The sequence below is a fragment of the Gossypium arboreum genome, chromosome 9 (assembly GCF_025698485.1).
Source record: "Gossypium arboreum isolate Shixiya-1 chromosome 9, ASM2569848v2, whole genome shotgun sequence".
NCBI classification, from domain to species: Eukaryota; Viridiplantae; Streptophyta; class Magnoliopsida; order Malvales; family Malvaceae; genus Gossypium; species Gossypium arboreum.
Genome location: NC_069078.1, coordinates 75,317,809 through 75,338,556, shown reverse-complemented (window position 1 = coordinate 75,338,556; position 20,748 = coordinate 75,317,809). Strand labels below are relative to the sequence as shown.

General features: G+C 30.9%; 1 protein-coding gene and 1 long non-coding RNA gene across 2 annotated transcripts; both read right to left on the bottom strand.

Annotated features, from left to right (window-relative positions):
- Positions 1-336: 336 nt before the first annotated feature.
- LOC108455501 (uncharacterized) lies at positions 337-2,158 on the bottom strand. Its single transcript, XR_008270597.1, has 3 exons — positions 2,088-2,158; positions 440-738; positions 337-363 (listed from the first exon to the last, which is right to left on the bottom strand). It is a non-coding gene; the product is annotated as an uncharacterized LOC108455501 (long non-coding RNA).
- Positions 2,159-3,814: 1,656 nt separating this feature from the next.
- LOC108457464 (probably inactive leucine-rich repeat receptor-like protein kinase At5g06940) lies at positions 3,815-7,113 on the bottom strand. The gene is made up of 2 exons (XM_017756543.2): positions 4,558-7,113; positions 3,815-4,458 (listed from the first exon to the last, which is right to left on the bottom strand). Exons 1-2 carry the CDS (start codon positions 6,842-6,844, stop codon positions 4,085-4,087), a joined length of 2,661 nt encoding a protein of 886 aa, XP_017612032.1. The 5' UTR covers positions 6,845-7,113; the 3' UTR covers positions 3,815-4,084.
- Between the last annotated feature and the right edge of the window lie 13,635 nt (positions 7,114-20,748).

Here is a 20,748-nt window from a genome sequence, read left to right as displayed (position 1 = left end):
GCAAAAATGCGGACAGAAGAAGAAAGGGTTAGTAATCAATAACAATGAAATTAAATATATAATAAAATGCAGAAAAGCAGAATAGAAAATGTACAGACCAGTCTTTGGTTTTTGCGTTGGATCGGTGTTATTCCATAAAAACGCCTCGTATCGACCAGTGTATCTGCATGCCATGTTATGCTTACAATTTTAATCCTAAAATACATTACTTGGAACATTATTATGTATGTATGTAAGGTGCCTGAAATTAACCTGCTAACTCCTCGGTAACTTGAGCTTCTCGCACCGAAAATCCGCAGGGGCTCCTGCCTTGGCTGTCGCCGTCTCTTACTTGTATTTTCTTTATTATTATTGCCCTTATCACTGTCACATAAATTAAATTTGTTCAGTTGAGGGTCAAATACACAGATCCATAGAATAATATATCTACAATCTTAACTGTGTTTCTTGTGCCTGTTTGTTCTTCCTTTGGACACTGCTGGACTCAATGTTATTGCTTCCGAGGATACTCATTTCCTCAACCTCAAGCTCCATAGGAAAGGGAGAACTTGTCATGTCTTGAGACAGCAAAGAACAAGTTTGATGGTGTGGCATTGGGAATAGGTCAGGGTTTTGGAGGAATTCTGTATTAGAATCGTCATCTGTTGCCAAAGGATAGGAGACTATTGGACTGAGGGAATTATACAGCTTTTCATCAATGTTTTGTGAACTCATGTTCATAGATGACAGAATTTATCCCTACAGGATTAAAATGAATGTGAAAATCCCATAAATCTAACAAAATTTGCATTTCTCTAAAAAGTAAATCAAAATTTAATTAATAACATATGCATGGTCATTTAAGATATAAAAATAAGAAATAGATATTTGTTTGATCGAGAGTCTGAAAATATTTGATTTTGTTTCAATAATAAGATAATGTAAGCAATTCGATCAATTTTACACACATTCAATTTTAAAAATAAAATTATAGAATGAAAACAGCCCTTCGAATAAAAAGACCACTCCAACTTTACAACTTTACAAATTTTATAAATTTTTGGAGTTAAATAAATAATTTCCTATTTTAGAGGGACAAGGCCTCACCAGTCCCCCTCCCTTCGCCCTTACGTCAGTGGATTTTAGGTTAATTGACAGGAGGTTTAGAGTTCAACCCCTGTATTTGTAAACATTTTTTCAATTATAATAGTACTTCTTCATTTGTATAAAAAAAAAATAATTACTCGAGGTTTTGAATTTTATTTTTATTTCTTTGCAGAATTTATGATATTTCCATTTTCATTTAAACTAAGACGTTAATCATTGCTTTTATTCCATGGGATATTTTAAATACTTGCACATTATTATTTTCTAGTTGCAAGTGCACTTATTAGGAACACTTATACCTAGTATACGAATGTATACGCTTTTTACTATTATAGCTAGTTTTCACACACCACATTGTGTATGCAAGGAAATAGTTAGTTATTTTATTTTATTTTTATATTAAGGTATTGAAATTTTTTAAATACTTCTAAAATTACTTAAAATATACCTAGCTAATTTTATATTTCGTTATTAAATTTTTTTATAATATCACTGATTCTATTAAATTGTGATTTTAAGTTTAATTCATTACTTTATAATTAATGTAGAATATCTAAATATCATTATTAAATATGTCACAACTTTAATTTTACTATTTCAATAAAAAATATGTTAATTTTTATAGATATAAAATTTACATAATTTTTTCATTTACATCTTAGCATAACCTAATCTCGAGATGGTTATTTACATTAGTATTAGTTTTTGACTAGAATCCTACACTACTGAAAAAGACCAAATTTGATTAAATATAACATACTATATATTTATCTTTGACATGAAATCAAGATTTGAAAATATATCTTAAACGTCATCATCTCTCTTTAAATTATCAAATATTGGAAATGGTATGACTTCACGTAACTTATCTCGTTTTTCTTTTGGCTAAAATGCTAATAAAAATATTGATAAAATTAAAATTAAAATTGTATGAAAAAATAAGCTTAAATTAAAAAGAAAAGAAATGTGAATAGAGCGAGAAATTCTTAATTAAAACTGACCTGATTATAATCGTAATGGAATAACTTTAAATCCAAAAATGTAATTTTGTTTTTCTTTTGAACATCATGTTGGTTCTTCAATATATATACTAGAGAAAAAGATAAAAAGTAAGGTAAAAATAGTAAATTTAGTTGTGGGTGAAAATGGAAAATATATAAGTGATAAATAATTTAAGATTTTAGTAACTATATATAGGTGTATATAATAAATGGTGCAACCATGGGAACGTAGTCACATGAATTTTAAGTGTGGGTCCCACGCTCTCTTTCAACATATATACGCTCTTTTCCTTTGAAATTTTTTATACAAAAAGAAAGCAACGAATTAAAGGATGAAATAATATTTAGTTGTTTTAGGCATAGCCTATGAATTTTGAGCGAATTTTTTAAAAATAAATAAATGTAAATTGAGGTAGGCAATTGCGTATGGAATAATTTCAATTATTGCTTGACTTACTCCACCTACCCATTATAAAATTACCATTTACCCTTCTGTATATATAATTATTATAAAAGTAAATTTGTAATAATTTTAATTAGTAGTAACTTTGTCTGGTTATAACTGAATGAATACATGTAAGGAAAATTCAATGAATTTTCGATTGATATCAAAGTTAGATATTTGACGCACTAAGTGAAAATCCTATATGCAATTGAGATGAGAGGTTTATCGATGTATAGACTCTTTATATTGGATGGAACGAACTATGTATATTGGAAGGTAAGGATGATAGTATTATAAAGTCTATGGATGAAAAGGCATGACATTCAATCCTAACTAGATGAGAGTGTCCAGTATAAGGGCTGAGAAGAAAAACAACCAAAGCTAAAATCTGACCTGAACCGAGGTATTTGGATGGTTTATGAAATACAAGTTAAAAAAATCATAGTTACTCAAAGCCAAGCCGAATTCTTTTTTTATTTAATATAAAATTGATTTTAAAGATTTTATTAGTGAAAATAATTAAAAAGTTATTGCAAGATTATTTTTTAGAAATATTTATGAAAAAGACCTTGAAATTTGTCAAATAATATTCAAAAGTCATAAAATAAAGCTCATTTTATTAAAATAAGTTTAAAAAATCAAAACAGAAAACTAATATGGAAAATTTGAAAATCAAATTAAATTATGATAAACGATTCAAAAAATCTAAAAAAATTGACCAAATCAAACCGATGTCACCGTTATCTAGTAATTTAATTTTTTGTGGAGTAAACCTTGAGGAATCAAAGTAGATCTCTAAATGCACCATTACTGAAGAAGCTTGGACAATCATTGAATCTGCTCATATGTAATGACAGTGGATAAAAAGCCAAATTCGATTAATATATATATTTATAATTTAATAACAAAAAAAAGAAAAAAAAAAACTTAAAACATAATTCACTAAGTTGCATTTTATATTTTAAATAAGAAAAAAGGATGACTGGGACATGAAGCCCAAAATGGTTTCTTGCCCAACTAACAAAAAGCTTACTTCCCAGCAATATAGTCGTGTTCTTATTTTGGTTTTTCTAAAGAGAAAACAAATATCAGACATTAATTACTACTACTACTTGATAATGATTTAGTTACTACTGCAATAGTGTTTAATAATGATTGTCAATTAACTCCAACAAGTATTTTGATCTCAATTTTTGCTTGATTTATTTTTTAATTTTTATTGGAATTAGTATATCTTTGTTATTTGATTGTTTTTCAAAAGATATAAAATTTGTACTGAGCATTCCCAAACCAACAGTATTATCTTATTAGCAAAATGAAGATGAAGCACCTTTACAAGCAATACCAGATAAGTAGTAACACTCGCAATGCTGTGTGCACCAGTGATTAGAAATATACCTTGTAAAAACCTCATCATATTACTTTTAATGCACTTCCCAAACATCCCCTGGTAAAGCAATGGGCACACCATGCGAACAAGAAGTCAGCAACGCATGATTTACATACAAAAACATGAACCAGATTGCATGGGGTCATCTTTTAATTTCAATTTTCAAACACCAACCGACTGCATTTGCTCCTCGGAGTCCAAAGTAGACGGAACACATGAACCTGAGTTAAGAGACTCAAGTGTTTTCACCACTTCAATCATCGATGGCCTTTTTTCTGGCATAACAGCGGTGCAGTGCAGGGCGGTTTCCAGAGCTCTTAGCATTTCCTTCTGGGAAGAACTTGATGATATCTTAGGGTCAAGAATTTGTAATGCTCCATTGGTAATATTAACTTTTCTTCGAACCCACTTCACGATATCGAGTGAGTCTAAGGATTCAATGTCTTCAGCTTGTCGACCAGTTATGAGCTCTAACAGCACCACCCCAAAGCTATAAACATCCATCTGTTCGGTAGCTTTCTTACTGTATCTACATTCTGCAATCAAACAACTAGCATAAGTTGGGAATTTTGACATTGATAGATTTATGAAAGCATCAATTTGGGCTAATCTTGGACGGATGTAGGATTCCTTACCTGGTGCATTATAGCAGGAGTGTGCAAATTCTGAAGTAATGGTAGACTGAAATGGAGCTTCTCCAACTATCCTATCAATTGCAAAATCCGTAAGCTTCGGTTCATAATCCGCATCGAGAAGAATGTTCGTTGACTTGAGATTTCTATGAAGCAAATGTGGAACATAACCCTTGTGAAGGTATGCCAATCCTTGTGCCACCCCGGTTGCAATCCTCAATCTAGCACTCCAATGCAACTCAAAATCCGGTCTGCAAATCAAATCCCCTAAACTCCCCTTCTGCAGGAATTCATAAATGAGGAAAATCGATTCATCCGAATGGCAAAACCCCAGAATTTTAACAATGTTCTTATGCCTCATCTTGGCCAATACCTTCACTTGGGCCTTTAAAGCTTTGGAAGGTTGGGTCCCAAAATTGACCAGTTTCTTTATGGCAACTAGTTCACCACTGGGTAGACTTATGGTATAAACCCTACCAAAAGGACCACCATTTCCTAGAGCACTTTTCTCATCCATCCCCATTACTAAATCATGCTCGGTGAGTCTAAGAGGGTAGAAGAAGACTGATCTCCAAACGCCTGGCTGAGACTTCCTCTTGGAAAATCTATGAAACACAAACACGCCAGCAGCAACAATCACCATTGCCATGGCAAAAGCTATAGATATGAGGGCACATGTCAAGGTTTTCAAACCAGAAGAATGATGTTTCGGGTGTTCATCGGAGCAAGGATTTGGCAATCCAGGGCCACAGAGTCCAGGATTTCCTTCCAAAAATGAAGCTGGTAGGCCTGATATTAGAGACGATGGGACCCTACCAGAGAGTTGGTTGAAGGATACGTTGAAGAGAGCCAGCTTTAAGTTCTGCAACCCTGGTGCAATGGAACCACTAAGTTGGTTATGAGATAGATCAAGGTAAGTTAGCACTGGTAGGTCAGCAAGGGAAGGTGGGATTTCTCCAGTAAGACTATTGTCTGCTAAAGACAAGGAAACCAGTTTCCTGCATTTCCTCAATTCTGGAATCTGACCTGACAGGGTATTGTGGGAAAGATTTATTATGCTCATAACAGGTGAATCACAAAAGTTTGGAGGTATTTCACCAGAGAAACCATTAAGAGAAGCTGAAAATCTGTATAAGCTCTTTACCAGGCCAAGACCCTGTGGTATTTTACCAGTAAAGCTATTATTGTCTATCTGAACTTGCTCCAACTGAGCAGCCTTTGATATTGAATCTAACAATTCCCCAGAGAACCTATTGTTTTCTGCTCTGACCAGCATAACTTTTGGTAAGGACCATAATCCATGAGGGAAATCACCTGAGAATCCATTGTTTTGAACTTGAAATATCTCAAGGTTCAAGCACTTAGAAATGGACTCAGTTATTGAACCATTAAAGAAATTAGTATGGAGACTGAGGATTTTAAGGCCTTTTCCATCACAAATACCACTTGGAAATGACCCCAAGAGCTTGTTCTCTGAGACGTCAAAGGACACCAAGTTCTTTAGAGAAGAGCCTAGTGTTTGTGGAAGCTTACCAGTTAGATTGTTCTGAGAAAGATCCAAAGTGATCAAATTATTTAAACCAACAAAAGATTCAGGGATTTCACCAAGAAAACCAGATCTTTGCAAAAACAGCTGCTCAAGCTTCTCAAGCTTTCCGATATCAGTAGGAACCGCACTCGCCAAGTAAGCATTTTGGGACAAATCAAGTACAGCAAGCTCAGTAAAATTGCCAAACACAAAAGGAACAGTACCTGAAAGCAAGTTGCTTCCCAAGTTGAGCACTTGAAGATGCACCAATGACCCAATACTCTCAGGAATCTTCCCTTCAATATGATTTTTGCTCAAGTCAAGAACTTTCAAGGCATCAAACTGTGAAATCTGATCTGGGATGGTACCCCAAATGAGATTTTTACTAAGATTCAAAGTCTCCAAGGAACTGCACTCAGAGAGGTGCAGTGGAATAGGCTGATTAAAAAGGTTATCAGCAAGGTTAAGATGAGACAAATAGGGTAGTTCACATATTGAAGATGGTATTTCACCAGAAAGATTCAAGCTTTGAAGGTCAATGGAGGATACATAGAGTGAAGGAGTAGGAATGCAGGTAATACCAGTCCAGTTACAGTGATGAACACCTGAATTATTAGACCAACTGGAAAGAGAGTGATTAGGGTCATCAATGAAAGCCTTGAAATTAAGAAGGGCATCAGCTTCTTGAGTTGAAGCTGAGGAAAACATGAAGAATGTGAAGCAGAGGGAGAGAAGAAAAGGGTATTTGCAGAGTGTAGCCATTGGAAGGGACTGGAAGAAGAGCTTGGGTTTAGTTGTTTTCAGTGTTTCCTATAAAACTAAGGTGTGAAGTGAGCGAGTGTCACTCAGAGAAACGTATTTGCTAAGATGTAGATAGGCTGGTGGATGTATCTATGCTAAAGTTGAAAACAACTCTCCATCATAACCCATGGGATTTCTTGGTGTATATACAGTAGTTTCTTTTTCTTTTTGTTTTGATGTTACTGAAAAGGGAAAAATGAGACTTTCCTTTTCAAACTTTTCTCCTCTTATTTTTAATAATGTTTCTGAAAATGTGTTAACTATATGGAATGAATTTTCTGAAATAATCATGAATTTTAGGGCTTTTATTTTATCGTAGAGTCTATTTTTTTCATGACGTAATTTATTTTAAGGTTGTAGTAAAATTATAATAAAACAAGTAATTTATCTCCTAGGGTTTTTTTATACTTTACAAATTATTTTAAAGTGTGATAAATAAATTACTCATAAAATAATTTAGAACAACACTTGACATTATTCTAAATTTATGTTAAAGTATTTTTACTCTATTCACGATAGATAAAATCATTATTACAATTGCCTTTAATTCAGAAATTTTTAATATTTAATTTTACAAATTTTTATTTAAATAAACCCAATAAACACAAAAGATACTCTCTTTCTTTGGTTGAAATAAAAATACTAACTGTTACCTGTAGTCTTTGTTACGTAGGATATTGTGCCATAAGTGTTGACCTATTGCCAAAGTAGAACCAATTAAAAGTATTAGATTTAACATATGGAGTGTGCGATACTTTTTTTATTTTTATTTTTAAACAGTATATAGAGGAAATATATTTTTTTTTTCTTCAAAGGAAACTCATATATTAATAAACAGAAAATCAAGAATAATTACCTTAAATATTCGAAAGATTTTTAAAATCTCATACCGATAATTTTATACAAAGCGATGTGGGAAGAGCTTCCCATATTTGACAACTATCATTGAACAAAGCTACCCAAGTAAATTCATGAGCCACCTTGTTGGCAAACCGTCTAGTCTACCAAATTCAGAAATATTCAAAAAAGACACATTAAGAGCCATAATGGTATCACTACAATCCAATTCAAACATTAAATTATCCACTCCTAAATAGCAAGAAGTTCGACCATGATCCCAACACTCCTCACACAAAGAAGCCGTCGTAATCCCAAAGAACGGCTGCAATGGAGGACACATTCTGTTGGATATTCAAATATATAGTGAAATGTATAAAATTAAAATTAAGATAAATATAGAATAATTAAAAAGAGTTTATCATTTTAGGGTTTTGGTTATTCTCACTAGTTGAAAATATAATGGATTTAAAGAAGTTTGAGGAAAAGTAGAGACGCTTTGTCTGACTACCAACAAAAAAAAAAAACACCTTTTTCCAGTTTTGCTTTGGTTTTTTACTTTGTAAATTGCCCCCTAAGATTAAGAAAGAGAAAACCGGAGTTAATAGGATTTGACCTTTCACCAACCTCATTCAACCCAAATGCCAAGTGCCAACCAAGTCTAATTTTTATTATTTTATGGTTGGTTCCGATTGCTTTAAAACTTTGGGCTTAATATATAGACTAGTCCTTCAACTTTATAAAATTTCTCGAATTAGCTCTTAAATTTTTTTTTTGGATCCAATTGGTTTCAAAAGTTGATATCCGTCGTACAAATTGGTCCCTACATTAATACCGATTTTTTTTTTAACAATGGGATAAAGTGGCTAAATATTGAGGTGATATGTGGACAAATGGGGGAGAATGACATGTGTCTTCTTATATAATTATTTTAAATTTTAAAAAACTTAAAAATAAAAATAATTAAAAATATAAATTTAAACAATTTTAAAAATTAGTTTAAATCTTATAAAATTATAAAATTGAAAATATATAAACAATTAAAATATTTTAAAATTTTAAAAGTATAAAAAGTTTAAATTACAAAATTATAAAATTATAAGAATTCAAAATGAGTGGGCATTAATCGGTGTTGATTAATGTTGACAGGACAATTTTTGCTTTTTATTTCTAATTTTTTTGAATTTTTATATTTTATATTTTATATTTTTTAAAATTTTAACAATTTCAATTTTTTTGAATTTTTTGAATTTTCAAGAAAATGTGATTTTTCATTTTAAAAATTTTCAAATTTTGTAAAATTTGAGAAATTTAACTAATTTTTATTTTAGTTTTAGTTTTTGATACATTCAATTTTTATTTTTATAATAAACATATTTTGATCAGTACAAAAGTATCAGAACGTTTCATTTGTCCACGTGTCACTTCCATATGTGGCCACATCACCCATAGTTTGAAAACTTTAATGGTTTTCTTTTAACTATAAAAATTTCGTAAACTTTAATGTAAATAATTATGTTTTGATACTCTTTCTATCAATCGAAACGTTTTGTTCTCGTAGTAAATTAAAATAATAAATTTTAAGTTATATTCCGATGGAAATTTTGATCAGTGTCAGTTTTATTTTAAAATATAATTTAAGTTTAGTTTATATTTCTTTATTGATAATATTATTTATAATGCTAGTTATGTTTAATATTTTATATTTGATGCTAATTAAATATTCAATATTTTATATGTTTCACATTTTATTTGCTACTTATGGTTTTCTTTTTTGTTGTGATGTACAATATAATTATAAATCATGTTAATTGATATTAAGCATACGTGAATAAGTATTTTTTTTGCAAGTTTCGTATGCAAAATGAGTAACAATATTTTTTCATGGATATTACAATGGATAAATTCATTAAATTAAAATTGGTATTGTATTTAAATCGATGCATCAAATAAACATGAAATTCAATAAAAGTGTCAATATTTATGAACTAAAGTTAAATATCAAATCAAAAATTATAACTCAATTGAGATGATATTATATATCAAGAATTTTCTATAAATTTTCAATGTCTTCCAATTACCGCATGTATAACTCCTTTGATCTTGTTGATAATGAAAACAACACATTACTCGACAAGGAATGTTGCAATGGAGTTATATGTCGAGTTGGATGATGATGAGCAAGGGTTTAGGGAAGCTGATATTCTAAGTTCATTCAAATTTGTCGTACATCTTTCTCCACCAACTTATTGTAATATCTTATAACTCAGGTTTAACAATCAGACTGGATAAGGGGTGTTTACAATGTAAGCTTTATTATATTACTTAAACTGATGTTTGTTGTTGACTTCGTCTACTGGCAAATGTTCAAGCAGATGAACTTCACTCACCCCCCTTCCCCCTTGATGTTACTCTTATCGACTAGATAATGCCCACTTAACCTCATTACTAGCTCAAAATCATATTGAGCCACACTAATTACAACACTACCTTCAATTGGAAGGCCCATGATTAGGGCGATAACTTCCAAGGTGATTATTTTTGCACCACAAAAAAAGTGAAAGATAAGAGTCTTTGAAGTCTCCACATTTTCACCATGGCTAGAAGCAATGGCTCTACGTACATTGGAATAAGAGGTAATCCAATGACCTTTAAAAAGCTCGCTACCTCTATACATGTTTTCAATCAAGGTTGCTCTTCATTCAGCATGAAAAAATATACATTTTGTCAAATTTGAAGATTGTGTTCCCCAGCAAGTAAACGAAAATAAAAATAATTAATATATTATGTTTAACATAATAAAAATTAATACTAAGATTAAATAGTAACAATGAATAAATAGTAACTTAAAAAATTACAAAAATGATCATATTGATAGCTATTAAAGCAATATGATTATTTTTTGAAAAATTGAAATTAAGATAATAAAACCCACTTTGAGGACTTAAAAACATAACAAAGCTTTACTCAACCAAGTCTAAAAGATAAAAACAGTAAAGTAGAAAAGGAGTGAATGTCAAACCGTGAAAAACAAAAATGAAATGAAAAATAATAAAAAAAAAATCTTAGGATATATAAGTTCTCGTGAATAGCATAGAATAGAGTGAAGACAACCGAAGACTGAGAAGACAACAGACAAAAGTCGTAGATTGGACTTCGATGTTTACATATATTGTTATTAATTAATTAATTATAATTAAAAACTATTTTTAAAAAAAAAAGAAAGAGGAAAGCTCTAATGTGTTGTCACCGTCAATGAAGAACTTTGCATGCCATAAAAAAAAAAACTTAATTTTGAAAGAAAATTAAATTAAAAAAAATAAAATGGTATTGAAGAGTGTAAGCAAGGTATCAAGATTAGAGCAATTGTTGAGGAAAGTGACACCCGGTTTTGCCGCTGACATATTCTTAATAGTTTACCATTTTATCAGATTCATTTCAGGGAATAATTTTTCTTTGGATTTCTATATTTATGGATATATTTCTATCCTTTTTTAAATTTATTTATTAATTCTTCAATATCCCAATAATCTTCAGATTTTTAACTCACCCTCTCCAATCCATTTTTCTCTTCTTTTTTTTTGTAAAATAATCTGTTGTCTCCTGCCTCTCAGCTGCACCCATATTTATTATTGTTTATAAGATTATCTAATTTCAGTTTAAAAACATTTTATCAACATATTCATGAATATATTCATGAAAAATAAATATTTTAACTTTTAGATATAAAATAAGTACATAAATAATAAAAATAATCTTATTAATATATAATAATTAAATAATAAACAAATTTTAAATGAGCTTTAAATAATTTATTAAATGAGCTTGTTCATTGAACCAAACAAGTTTTGATCGCTGAAAATTTTGTTCATATAAGTTTATTTAACTTGATAAACAAATAAAAACAAACTATTTATGACCTGTTCATTCTTTGGATAGAGTTTTGACTTTCCATTATAGTTACTGTTACAGTCATTCTTGAGCTTTTTTTTTTTTTTAAGATGCATCAAGATTGATTTGTTCTGGATCTTTTTTCTTTTCATATGTTGTTTGAAGCCTACGCTGGTATTTTCATCGCCAGGACCTGGACTGAGACTCTTTCGCATTAAGGTGGCCATACTCGCCTTATAGTTTTGCAACCAAAGTAATCGGCATGAGTCTCCCTTGATTCTATTTAGTCAACCGTAGAAGTCTGATTGAAGTGAAGAACGCTTTTATTATCTTTTGGACTTTTAAGCTTTTATGTTGTACGAGATTGTAGTTGTTAAATGTTTGTAATCCTTTTTCTTTAATAGAAAACAACAAGCGTGTTTAAGTAATTAAACAAACAACGTGTTTTGTTTTATGGAAAGGGTGTTAAGATCTTTAATCATTTTTAGTCAAGTTTAAAATACTTTGCTTAGATTGTATTGCTAAGAAACCAGGTCTGTGTGTTGTCTGCATTAGAAATTTAGCAAGCCCCAGCCTGATTTTGTGGAAGTGCTGCACAAGAGTCAAAAACCTTAACCCATTCTATTGCCTACTCACACTTCCTCTAAAATAGTAAGCTATACACATTTGAGAGGGAAAGGAATTACAAGTTATACTTATCTCATAGTAAAATATTGTATGAAATAAAGATGTCACATTATTTTGCATCTCTTATTAATTATTTAGAGTCATTTCAACATTTTTTTTCATATAATTGACACATCTGTAATTTTTTTAATTTAAACCTTATACTCTAGACCTTAAACCTTAAACCCAAAATTCTAAATTCAAGATTTCAAGATTATACAACGATAATCTCAATTGAGTGGTGCTACAACGATGCCTCAAGACATCCCTAATTATACTATTGACTTTACATTACACTAACAATGTTTAGAGCTATATTTGATTAAAGAAAAATGAACAAACTAAAGATTTAAAACTAAATCTTAAGCTCAATAATTCTAATATCTAAAATTAGATAATTCATACCAGAAATATCGAAAAGTAAAGTATCAATGCTTGACATTGGAAGGATATATATATAAATAATTTTTTGTAAATATTAAAAAATAAATTTTGGGTTATATTCCTAATAATATATATATATATATAGTAAGAAGGCAATTATTCGAGGGAGAGTTAATCGTCTTTTACAAATTAATATGCAAGTATCCTCTACGAGTCAGGAAAATGAACTTTTGTAGGTTGGCGAACACAATGTGGATACTAAAATTATTTTAATTGCGGTATGCAGTTGTTAATATATAAATTAATGAGTGGTGAAACTGTGAAAAGAGTAGGTGAGACCAAATTGCCATATAATTTAATTATTCTGTAGCTTTTCTCTTTTAAAAGTTGACTTTTGATTAAAAAAGTTTTGACTCTTTTAACCAAAAGTGTAAAGTTAAAAAAGGACAGTAATTATGGTGTCCCTGAATCAGGTCAGCCCTAAAAGCATCCAAGATACTTGTTTACCAGCCTGGAACAAACCCATTTTTACTTCAAATTAAACTATTTGTACAATTCTATTTAGCTGTTTGAAAATAACAATTTTGTAAATATGTTGATTTCACACAATTACTGTTTTTGTTAATATTCTCGCAATTATTGTTAGGGGTTCATTGCTTATTCCACACTAAAAACATTTTATTTGGATTCAAAATGTAATTTTCTTTTATCAGAAAAAAATCAGTATTTTTTGTTTTGTGTTTCCTTAAGGTCTTCTTATAATTAAGATATAGAATAAAGGGTAAGGGTAAATAAATTGGGAAAGAAAAAGAGTAGTGTTTTTCCTTTTTAACCTCATCAAAAACCCAAGTTATACAATAATTTTATGTTTTCCATATCATAGTATAAATTCCAATCAATTGCAATGCTAACTTCTTCACGCATAATCATTTTCTCACTATCAAAAATTAAAAAATTTAATAAAACCTTAAAAAGTATATATATAAGATTATTATTTTGTCCCAAGTAAAACATTTATCAATGAATTTAGGTTGATGTCATGTCTCTATAATGAATCTTAATGTTTAGCTTATTGATTATGAGTGTTTGCATCATCATCAATATTGCGAATTCTGAATTGCATGAATTGTTTGTTCTTGGTGTGCTGGTAGTAATAATTTGTTTATATTTACAAAGAAGTTAGAAAAATATAATATTTGGTAGCTACTCTATTATTACTGACTCCTCAATTGATGAAAAAATTATATGACTTTTAGTGAATATAAACATTGGTTATCAAATCCACATCGTTTAGTTAAGACTTGACAATTCAGAAATGTGGATACCAATTGAAAGACGTTTTCACTCAACCTAATTTAAATTATTTATGCTCTCAAACTTCATGAGTCAAACCCTGTAAGTAGGAAACTGGGTGAATAAAAGAAAAAGACAAAAAGCATCCAAGACTGACTCCCAAACTGAGAATCCAATGGGAAAATTCTATTGTATTTTTTTTGGGGGAATTTATAATAAAATAAAAAAAAATGTGGAGGGAGATAGACATGGGTGTTTGTGCTTTGGTTGGGTTGCAAGCAATATTCCCTAGATAAAAGAGTCTTCCAAGTCCCAACAAAAGATTTTAAGTGAGCCCTTTTCTTTTGACTTTGATGGAAAACAAATCAAACACATTAATATTATTATTATGGTGGTGAGTGAAAGTTGGGGTATTATCAAATTTCACTTATTGCATTGAAGAAAGCTATGAGCACAATAATGTATACACTTTGAATGCCAACATTGCTTTCAGCTGAAGTTGGAGGCTAGTGTGTGTGGGTCATTCATTTCTTTTTTCCATCTTAATTTCTTTCCCCCCACCCATGCTTCATTTGTTTTATTTCCTTCATATCCTATTGCCTTGCATAATTTAGCTGCAACTTTGATGAGAGTAAACCAGCCTCAACCAAGCTATGCATTTTTACATGGATAGAGAATTAATTTCATACGAGCGCCAACAGCATAATCTTCAAGCAAGCCATTTGAAGTTTGACATCAAGATAGAAATTGAAAACCATTTGGTGTGCAATTAAAAGAAAACTCAACTCCAGGAACATCAACTTCTTTTTTTCCCGAAAAAGAAAAAAAATGGTTGCACTCATTTCAACCCATGATTACTGAGCAAGACTGCAATAGTGTGGGGCAGGGAGAGCATCCAATGAAACAATTGTTTAGGGCTTACTTTAGTTATTCAACCTAATTTAATCCAACAAATATAGAGTTCCAATAATCAAAAGTAATTTACATTTTATAAAGTATACAACCTCGATTGATTGGCATTTTGGTAATACAGTCAAAATTGTGAATAATTTTGTAGCTAAAAGTAAATTGAGGGATGAATGACTATAAATGTTAGAGTTATAGCATGTGAAATCATTTTAAATTTGGTTTTGTGCTTATTTTATATAAATTTCTATTCATTCATTTATGTTCATATTACACTATTTTATTTCTTATTATGTTGTATTTTCGGGTTTTCTTTTTTTGAATAAAGAAAATTTCATTCCAACAAAGATGGATTATTACAAACAATATTGTGACAGCCCTAATTTGGCCCTAGTCGGAAAGTGGTTTCGGGATCATAAAACCGAGTCCCAAAAATAATCAAATGTTATATTATGTGTTTATTTCATGTGAAAGTGCATGTGTGAAAATCCCATGCTTTGATTCTGCCATTTGTGAGTGAAATTATGAAATAGGACCTATGTGAAAATTTTTGAAAATGCTATAGGCTAATATGTAGTAGCCTAATAAATAGTAGTGCAAAATAGGAGGATTTGCATGTCAAACTCCTCATTTTATGTGTAGTGGCCGGCCATGGTGTTAATGGTAGACAACATGTGCAAAATTTTTTATTGAAGTTATGGCATAAGTATGACACAAATAATATATGTTATTTTGTGTCATAAAATGTTTAGTAATAGAATAACAAAAAGGAAGAAAAGGAAGGTTTTTGTTCATTCTTGTTCATGAAAATTGAAAATAGAAGAGAAATGAGAGGAAAAGAGCTCTTGAATGTTCGGTCACTTGGGGAAGAAAAATCCAAGCTCAAGAGTATAGAGGGGCAAAATTCGGATAAGGGAAAAGAGAAAGTAATCGAATAGCCGTTGTAATTGTTCGGCAACATTCAAGGTAAGTTCTTAAGTGTTTAAGCTTGATTCCTTTTTATATGCCTAAGAGTTAAATTAATATGGTAAAGGGAATGTAAATTTTATTTAGTTAATGTGCCGAATATGTAATGATTTAAGGCTATAAGTCGATTATGGCTATTATGCCTAAGTTGAATTGGATTTGGAAATTTGATGCACTAAATGAGTGTTACAATGAATAAACTATGCCGTATATGTGCTAGTGGAGATATCACGATTTTGATTATTGAATATCTAAAGGAAACCATGATGTGTATACAATTATTATATTTAGTCTGTTGTGGTAGCCGAAGGTGGCTTGGTACTAAAGTGATTAAATGTGAACTTCGATGAGGTAATCATTAGTGGTCGATGATATAAGTTATGCATTATAATATATATTAGAGTTTCAAACCTAATGATGTAATGCCGTGAAATGACATCGGACTTAAAGGTCTAGCGGGCTTATGGCGGTGATGAAATCAGGTTATTACCTAGCAGGCAAATTGCCGATAAACTATTAAAAGTGTGGTGCTATAAGACTATGGGCTAATACGATATGTGGATTCGTTCCGTATAGTAAATTATTCAGGTACGAACAACCTAATTAAGTACATGTAAATTAAATGAATTTGATGATTAATGTGAATCGAACGTATAAGAAATGGTTTCATGTTTATGTTCAACTATGAGACCTTGTGTTAAATCGATAATCAAATTCGTTCAAATACATTAAGTTGGTCAGGTATGCGATATGTACTTATGCATGTTAAATTGATTGGAATTGAATCACAAATGTGAATTGAGAAGCATAGGTAAAAATGCCAATATGTGAGTAAGGGTAAATAAATTATCGATAAGGATGGGCTATGTGCGGAACCATCTTATAATTGCTAATTTGAAAGGTTGTGTACGAATCAGTGAGCAATATGTACATATTAGATGAATTGTGACCTTTTGGTTCTACCTGAATTAAGTTGTGCGATAAATAATTTATGTATATGACTTAGAGTCGAATGGTCACTATGGGTTAAGTTTGAATGGTGAAATGGATATGTGATATTTACGTATGACTTTTGAACCGAAATGTAAATGATGGTGTTCATAAGGAGCTTATTTCCGAATGTAGCAAATGACTACTAATGTGATATGTTGAATGAGAGGTGTTAAAATATGATTAAATATGCATGATATTCGATGTATATCAAGGTTAAATCCCGAGCTTCGTCTTGGTATTATATCCGGTTAAATCCGCGAGCTTCGTCTTTGGTAAAATATCCGGTTAAATCCCGCAAGCTTCGTCTTTGGTATTATATCCGGATAAATCCCAGCCTAGTCTTTGGTATTATATTCGCCTTCGTGCCTAGCAAGCTTCGTCTTGGGTGATGTGTATTCGCCTTCGTGCCTAGCGAGTTTCATACCGGTGATGTGTATTCGCCTTCGTGCCTAGCGAGCGTAATGCTTGGGTGAAATGATATGTTATGTGAATTCGGTGTTCCTTGTAAGATAAGGGTTTAGCCGAATGTTAAAGATGAAATGATAGTGTATTGTATCATGCTTATATGGCCTAATGGCAAGTATAACATGTTGGTAAAAATGCAATATGCTTTTATAATCGAATGATAAGTTTGAAATGAACGTGAGTGAAATGTTATGCATAAGCTATCAAATGCTAAGTGTGAAAATGAGATGAAAGAAAAGTGTTTGAGATATATAATTATATACGTTCGAATGATGTTAGTACTTAATTGATATGAATATGTTATATGGAACTTGTTGACTTGATTATTCGGGCCTTTGAGCTTAGCAAACTATAATGCCGGTGAGATACTATTCGGGCCTTCGAGCCTAGTAGGCTATAATGCCGGTGAACTGATATCGGGCCTCGAGCCTAACAGGCGAAATGCCAGTGATTTGAGAAAAGTCCATGACTAAGGTACCTCGTGTTAGGTTGACAAATGAATACATTCAGTATGTTAAGTGGGCCAGGTACGCATTATGTACTCATATGTGAGTTTGATCTGCAATGAATCATAAACTTGCATTGTGATACATACGTGAATAAATGTTATAACTATATCTATGATCATGATACACCGGTCGTGGTGTGAAAGTATGTGAAAGTATTCGATTTAATTATGTTATACTGAATTGATTAAGTGTGATAAGAATCTTTGAACGTGCATTATGTGTTTGTGTGTATTCGCCGGATGGCAATATACCTAGAATATGGCCACTTAAGAAATTGAATAATCAAGTATAATTGCGTTTATTTGTTTGCATTGCTTAAGACTTACTAAGCTTATGAAAGCTTACTCGTTGTTACATTCCTCTATTTTATAGATTGTTGACTTGATTACTGCTTTCGGGTTGGAGTTCGCCGGAGATATTATCACACTGTCGAGCTCACGCTATTGGTGTAAGTAAATCCTAGTATTTCGAGTCTATGGCATGTATAGGGTTTTAATGTTGAGTATGTGATATTATAATTTAGCCAAAGGTGTTGGCTAGTGATGTTTTGGGCCTCGTAAGCCCATATATGGGACAAATTGCATGTGAAAAGAAAAGTTTTAAATTGATTGAAATTTTTCGGCACTGTTTTTGTGTGATTGACTGAGTTTAAGTCGGGCAGCACCTCGAACCCTGTTCCGGCGAGGGATACGGGCGAGGGGTGTTACAAATATGATAATGAAATTGAAAGAGATCCAGTACAGACTACCAAAGAAGGCACATAGGCCGAGTGCCACCTCTGAAGATATACTGGCATGCCCACCTTCCACCAGGATAGGCCGAGCCATCACAAAGGCCTCAAAGGCAAGCACCAGCAGCCATTGTAGAGGCCCAATTTAGCCCGGGGCCCAATAAACAACCTCCCCAAATCCCTAAACCCATTACAACCCAATACCCAATACCCAAATCTCTAAATCCATGAAAACCCAAAACCCAAACCCAACAGACTTAACCCAACTTGACCTAAACCCTAGCCCAATTAACCCAAACCTAAATAAAACAAAAAAACCTAGCTTCAGCCGCACCTAGGGCATTCGGCCAACTGCCCTCTGCCACCACCTGCCCACTGTAGCACCGCCCCGTCGCATCACCACCGCCCACTTGCACCTGCAAAATTAAAGGAAGAAAAGACAGAAAGTAATAAAAAAATCATGTAAATGGCTTTAAAAAGCCAAGCCAAAATCATTTGTAACATTTGGCAACCATTGAAATACAAAAGCATTTGGTTCTTTAAGGGCAAAAACTGAATCTAGCAACACCAAAGCAGGAGAACAGTTTCAAATCGGAAAACCAAAACATCAAAAATCAAAATCGAAAGGCCCAAGGTGAATTTTATTTTTCTTTCCTATTTTTGATTCTATTCCCTCCTATATACACATATATTAAAAGCATAAAAAATAAAAATAAAAAATAAAAAAAGGCCTTTTATAACACTACAAAACGACGCCGTTTCATTCAGTTGCAAGACACCCCAAAACGACGTCGTTTAGGCGCCGACCCGAAGACCCGACCCGCTCCAATTAGGATCCTCGTGTTTTTTCATTGGAAGGGCTAATTGCGCTTTTAGCCCTTCCACTTTTCTGCTAATTCACAATTAAGTTTTTAGGGATTTCAATCAGGTCCCTTGCAATACTGCGCGTTTTGGAGGGAGGGTTTATTGCCCGATTTAGTCCCTCTTCTTTGTTTGCGCGCTTGATTTAGTCATTTTCCCTTTATTTCTTTTTAAATTTGCCCCCAAAACTCTGTTTTTAGTTCAATTTTAGTCCTTTTTCGTTTCTTTTCGTTTCTTTATTAAATATTCTTTAAATTTTTTATTTTTAATATTATTAATATCATTACTATTATTTTTATTTCTATTATTATTATTATTATCGTTAGTATTATTTTCATTACTATTATTTTTATTAACATATTATTACTAATTTTACCATATTATTATTTTTATGTTATTATTGTTATTAACATATATTATTGTTATTAACGTACTAATATTTTCTATTATTATTATTATTACTTATATCACTATTATCATTATTATTATTATTATTATTATTATTATTATTATTATTATTATTATTGTTATACCTTATTATTATTATTATTATTATTATTATTATTATTATTATTATTATTATTATATTTTCCTTTTTGTATTTACACATACGTTATTATTTTTATGTTAACTAATTTAATATATATATATATATATATTATATTTTAGCACACTTATTTTATTTATATATCATTACTCTTATTATTAATATATCATCATTTATTTTATCTTTTTAAATAATTTCAAACCTTTGATTATTTATTATCTGTTTTATTATTATTATTATTATTATTTGTATTAATCATTATTATCACTATTATTTTTATTTTATTACTATTATCATTTTTAAATTATTATTACTATTATTCTTTTACCTTTTAATACATATTATTACTATTATTATTATTATTATTATTATTAATATTTTTATTATATATGTACATATATATATTTATATAGTATTATTTTTAATTACTTTATTTTAATATTATTATTATATTATATTTGCTTTTTGTATTTCATTATTATTATTGCTATACAAATTCCTATTACAAATGATATTTTTTCTATGTTTTTAATTTCAACAAATAAGGCAACATACCGATTTCAACACTAAGTCGTTGATTTCATTGCTATGTTGGGTGGATATCATTGACTCGTGTTAAAAACGAGACGTCCTTCTAAATTTTTTTTTAAATTCTCGTATTCCAATTGGATCGCGATTAAATATTAAATTAAACTTGTATTTTTTAGGATTAAGAAAATGCATGTTTAACAAGATACCAATTTTGGGCGTCGCGAGGGTGCTAATACCTTCCTCGTGCGTAACCGACTCCCGAACCTTATTTTTCTCTGGATTTTCG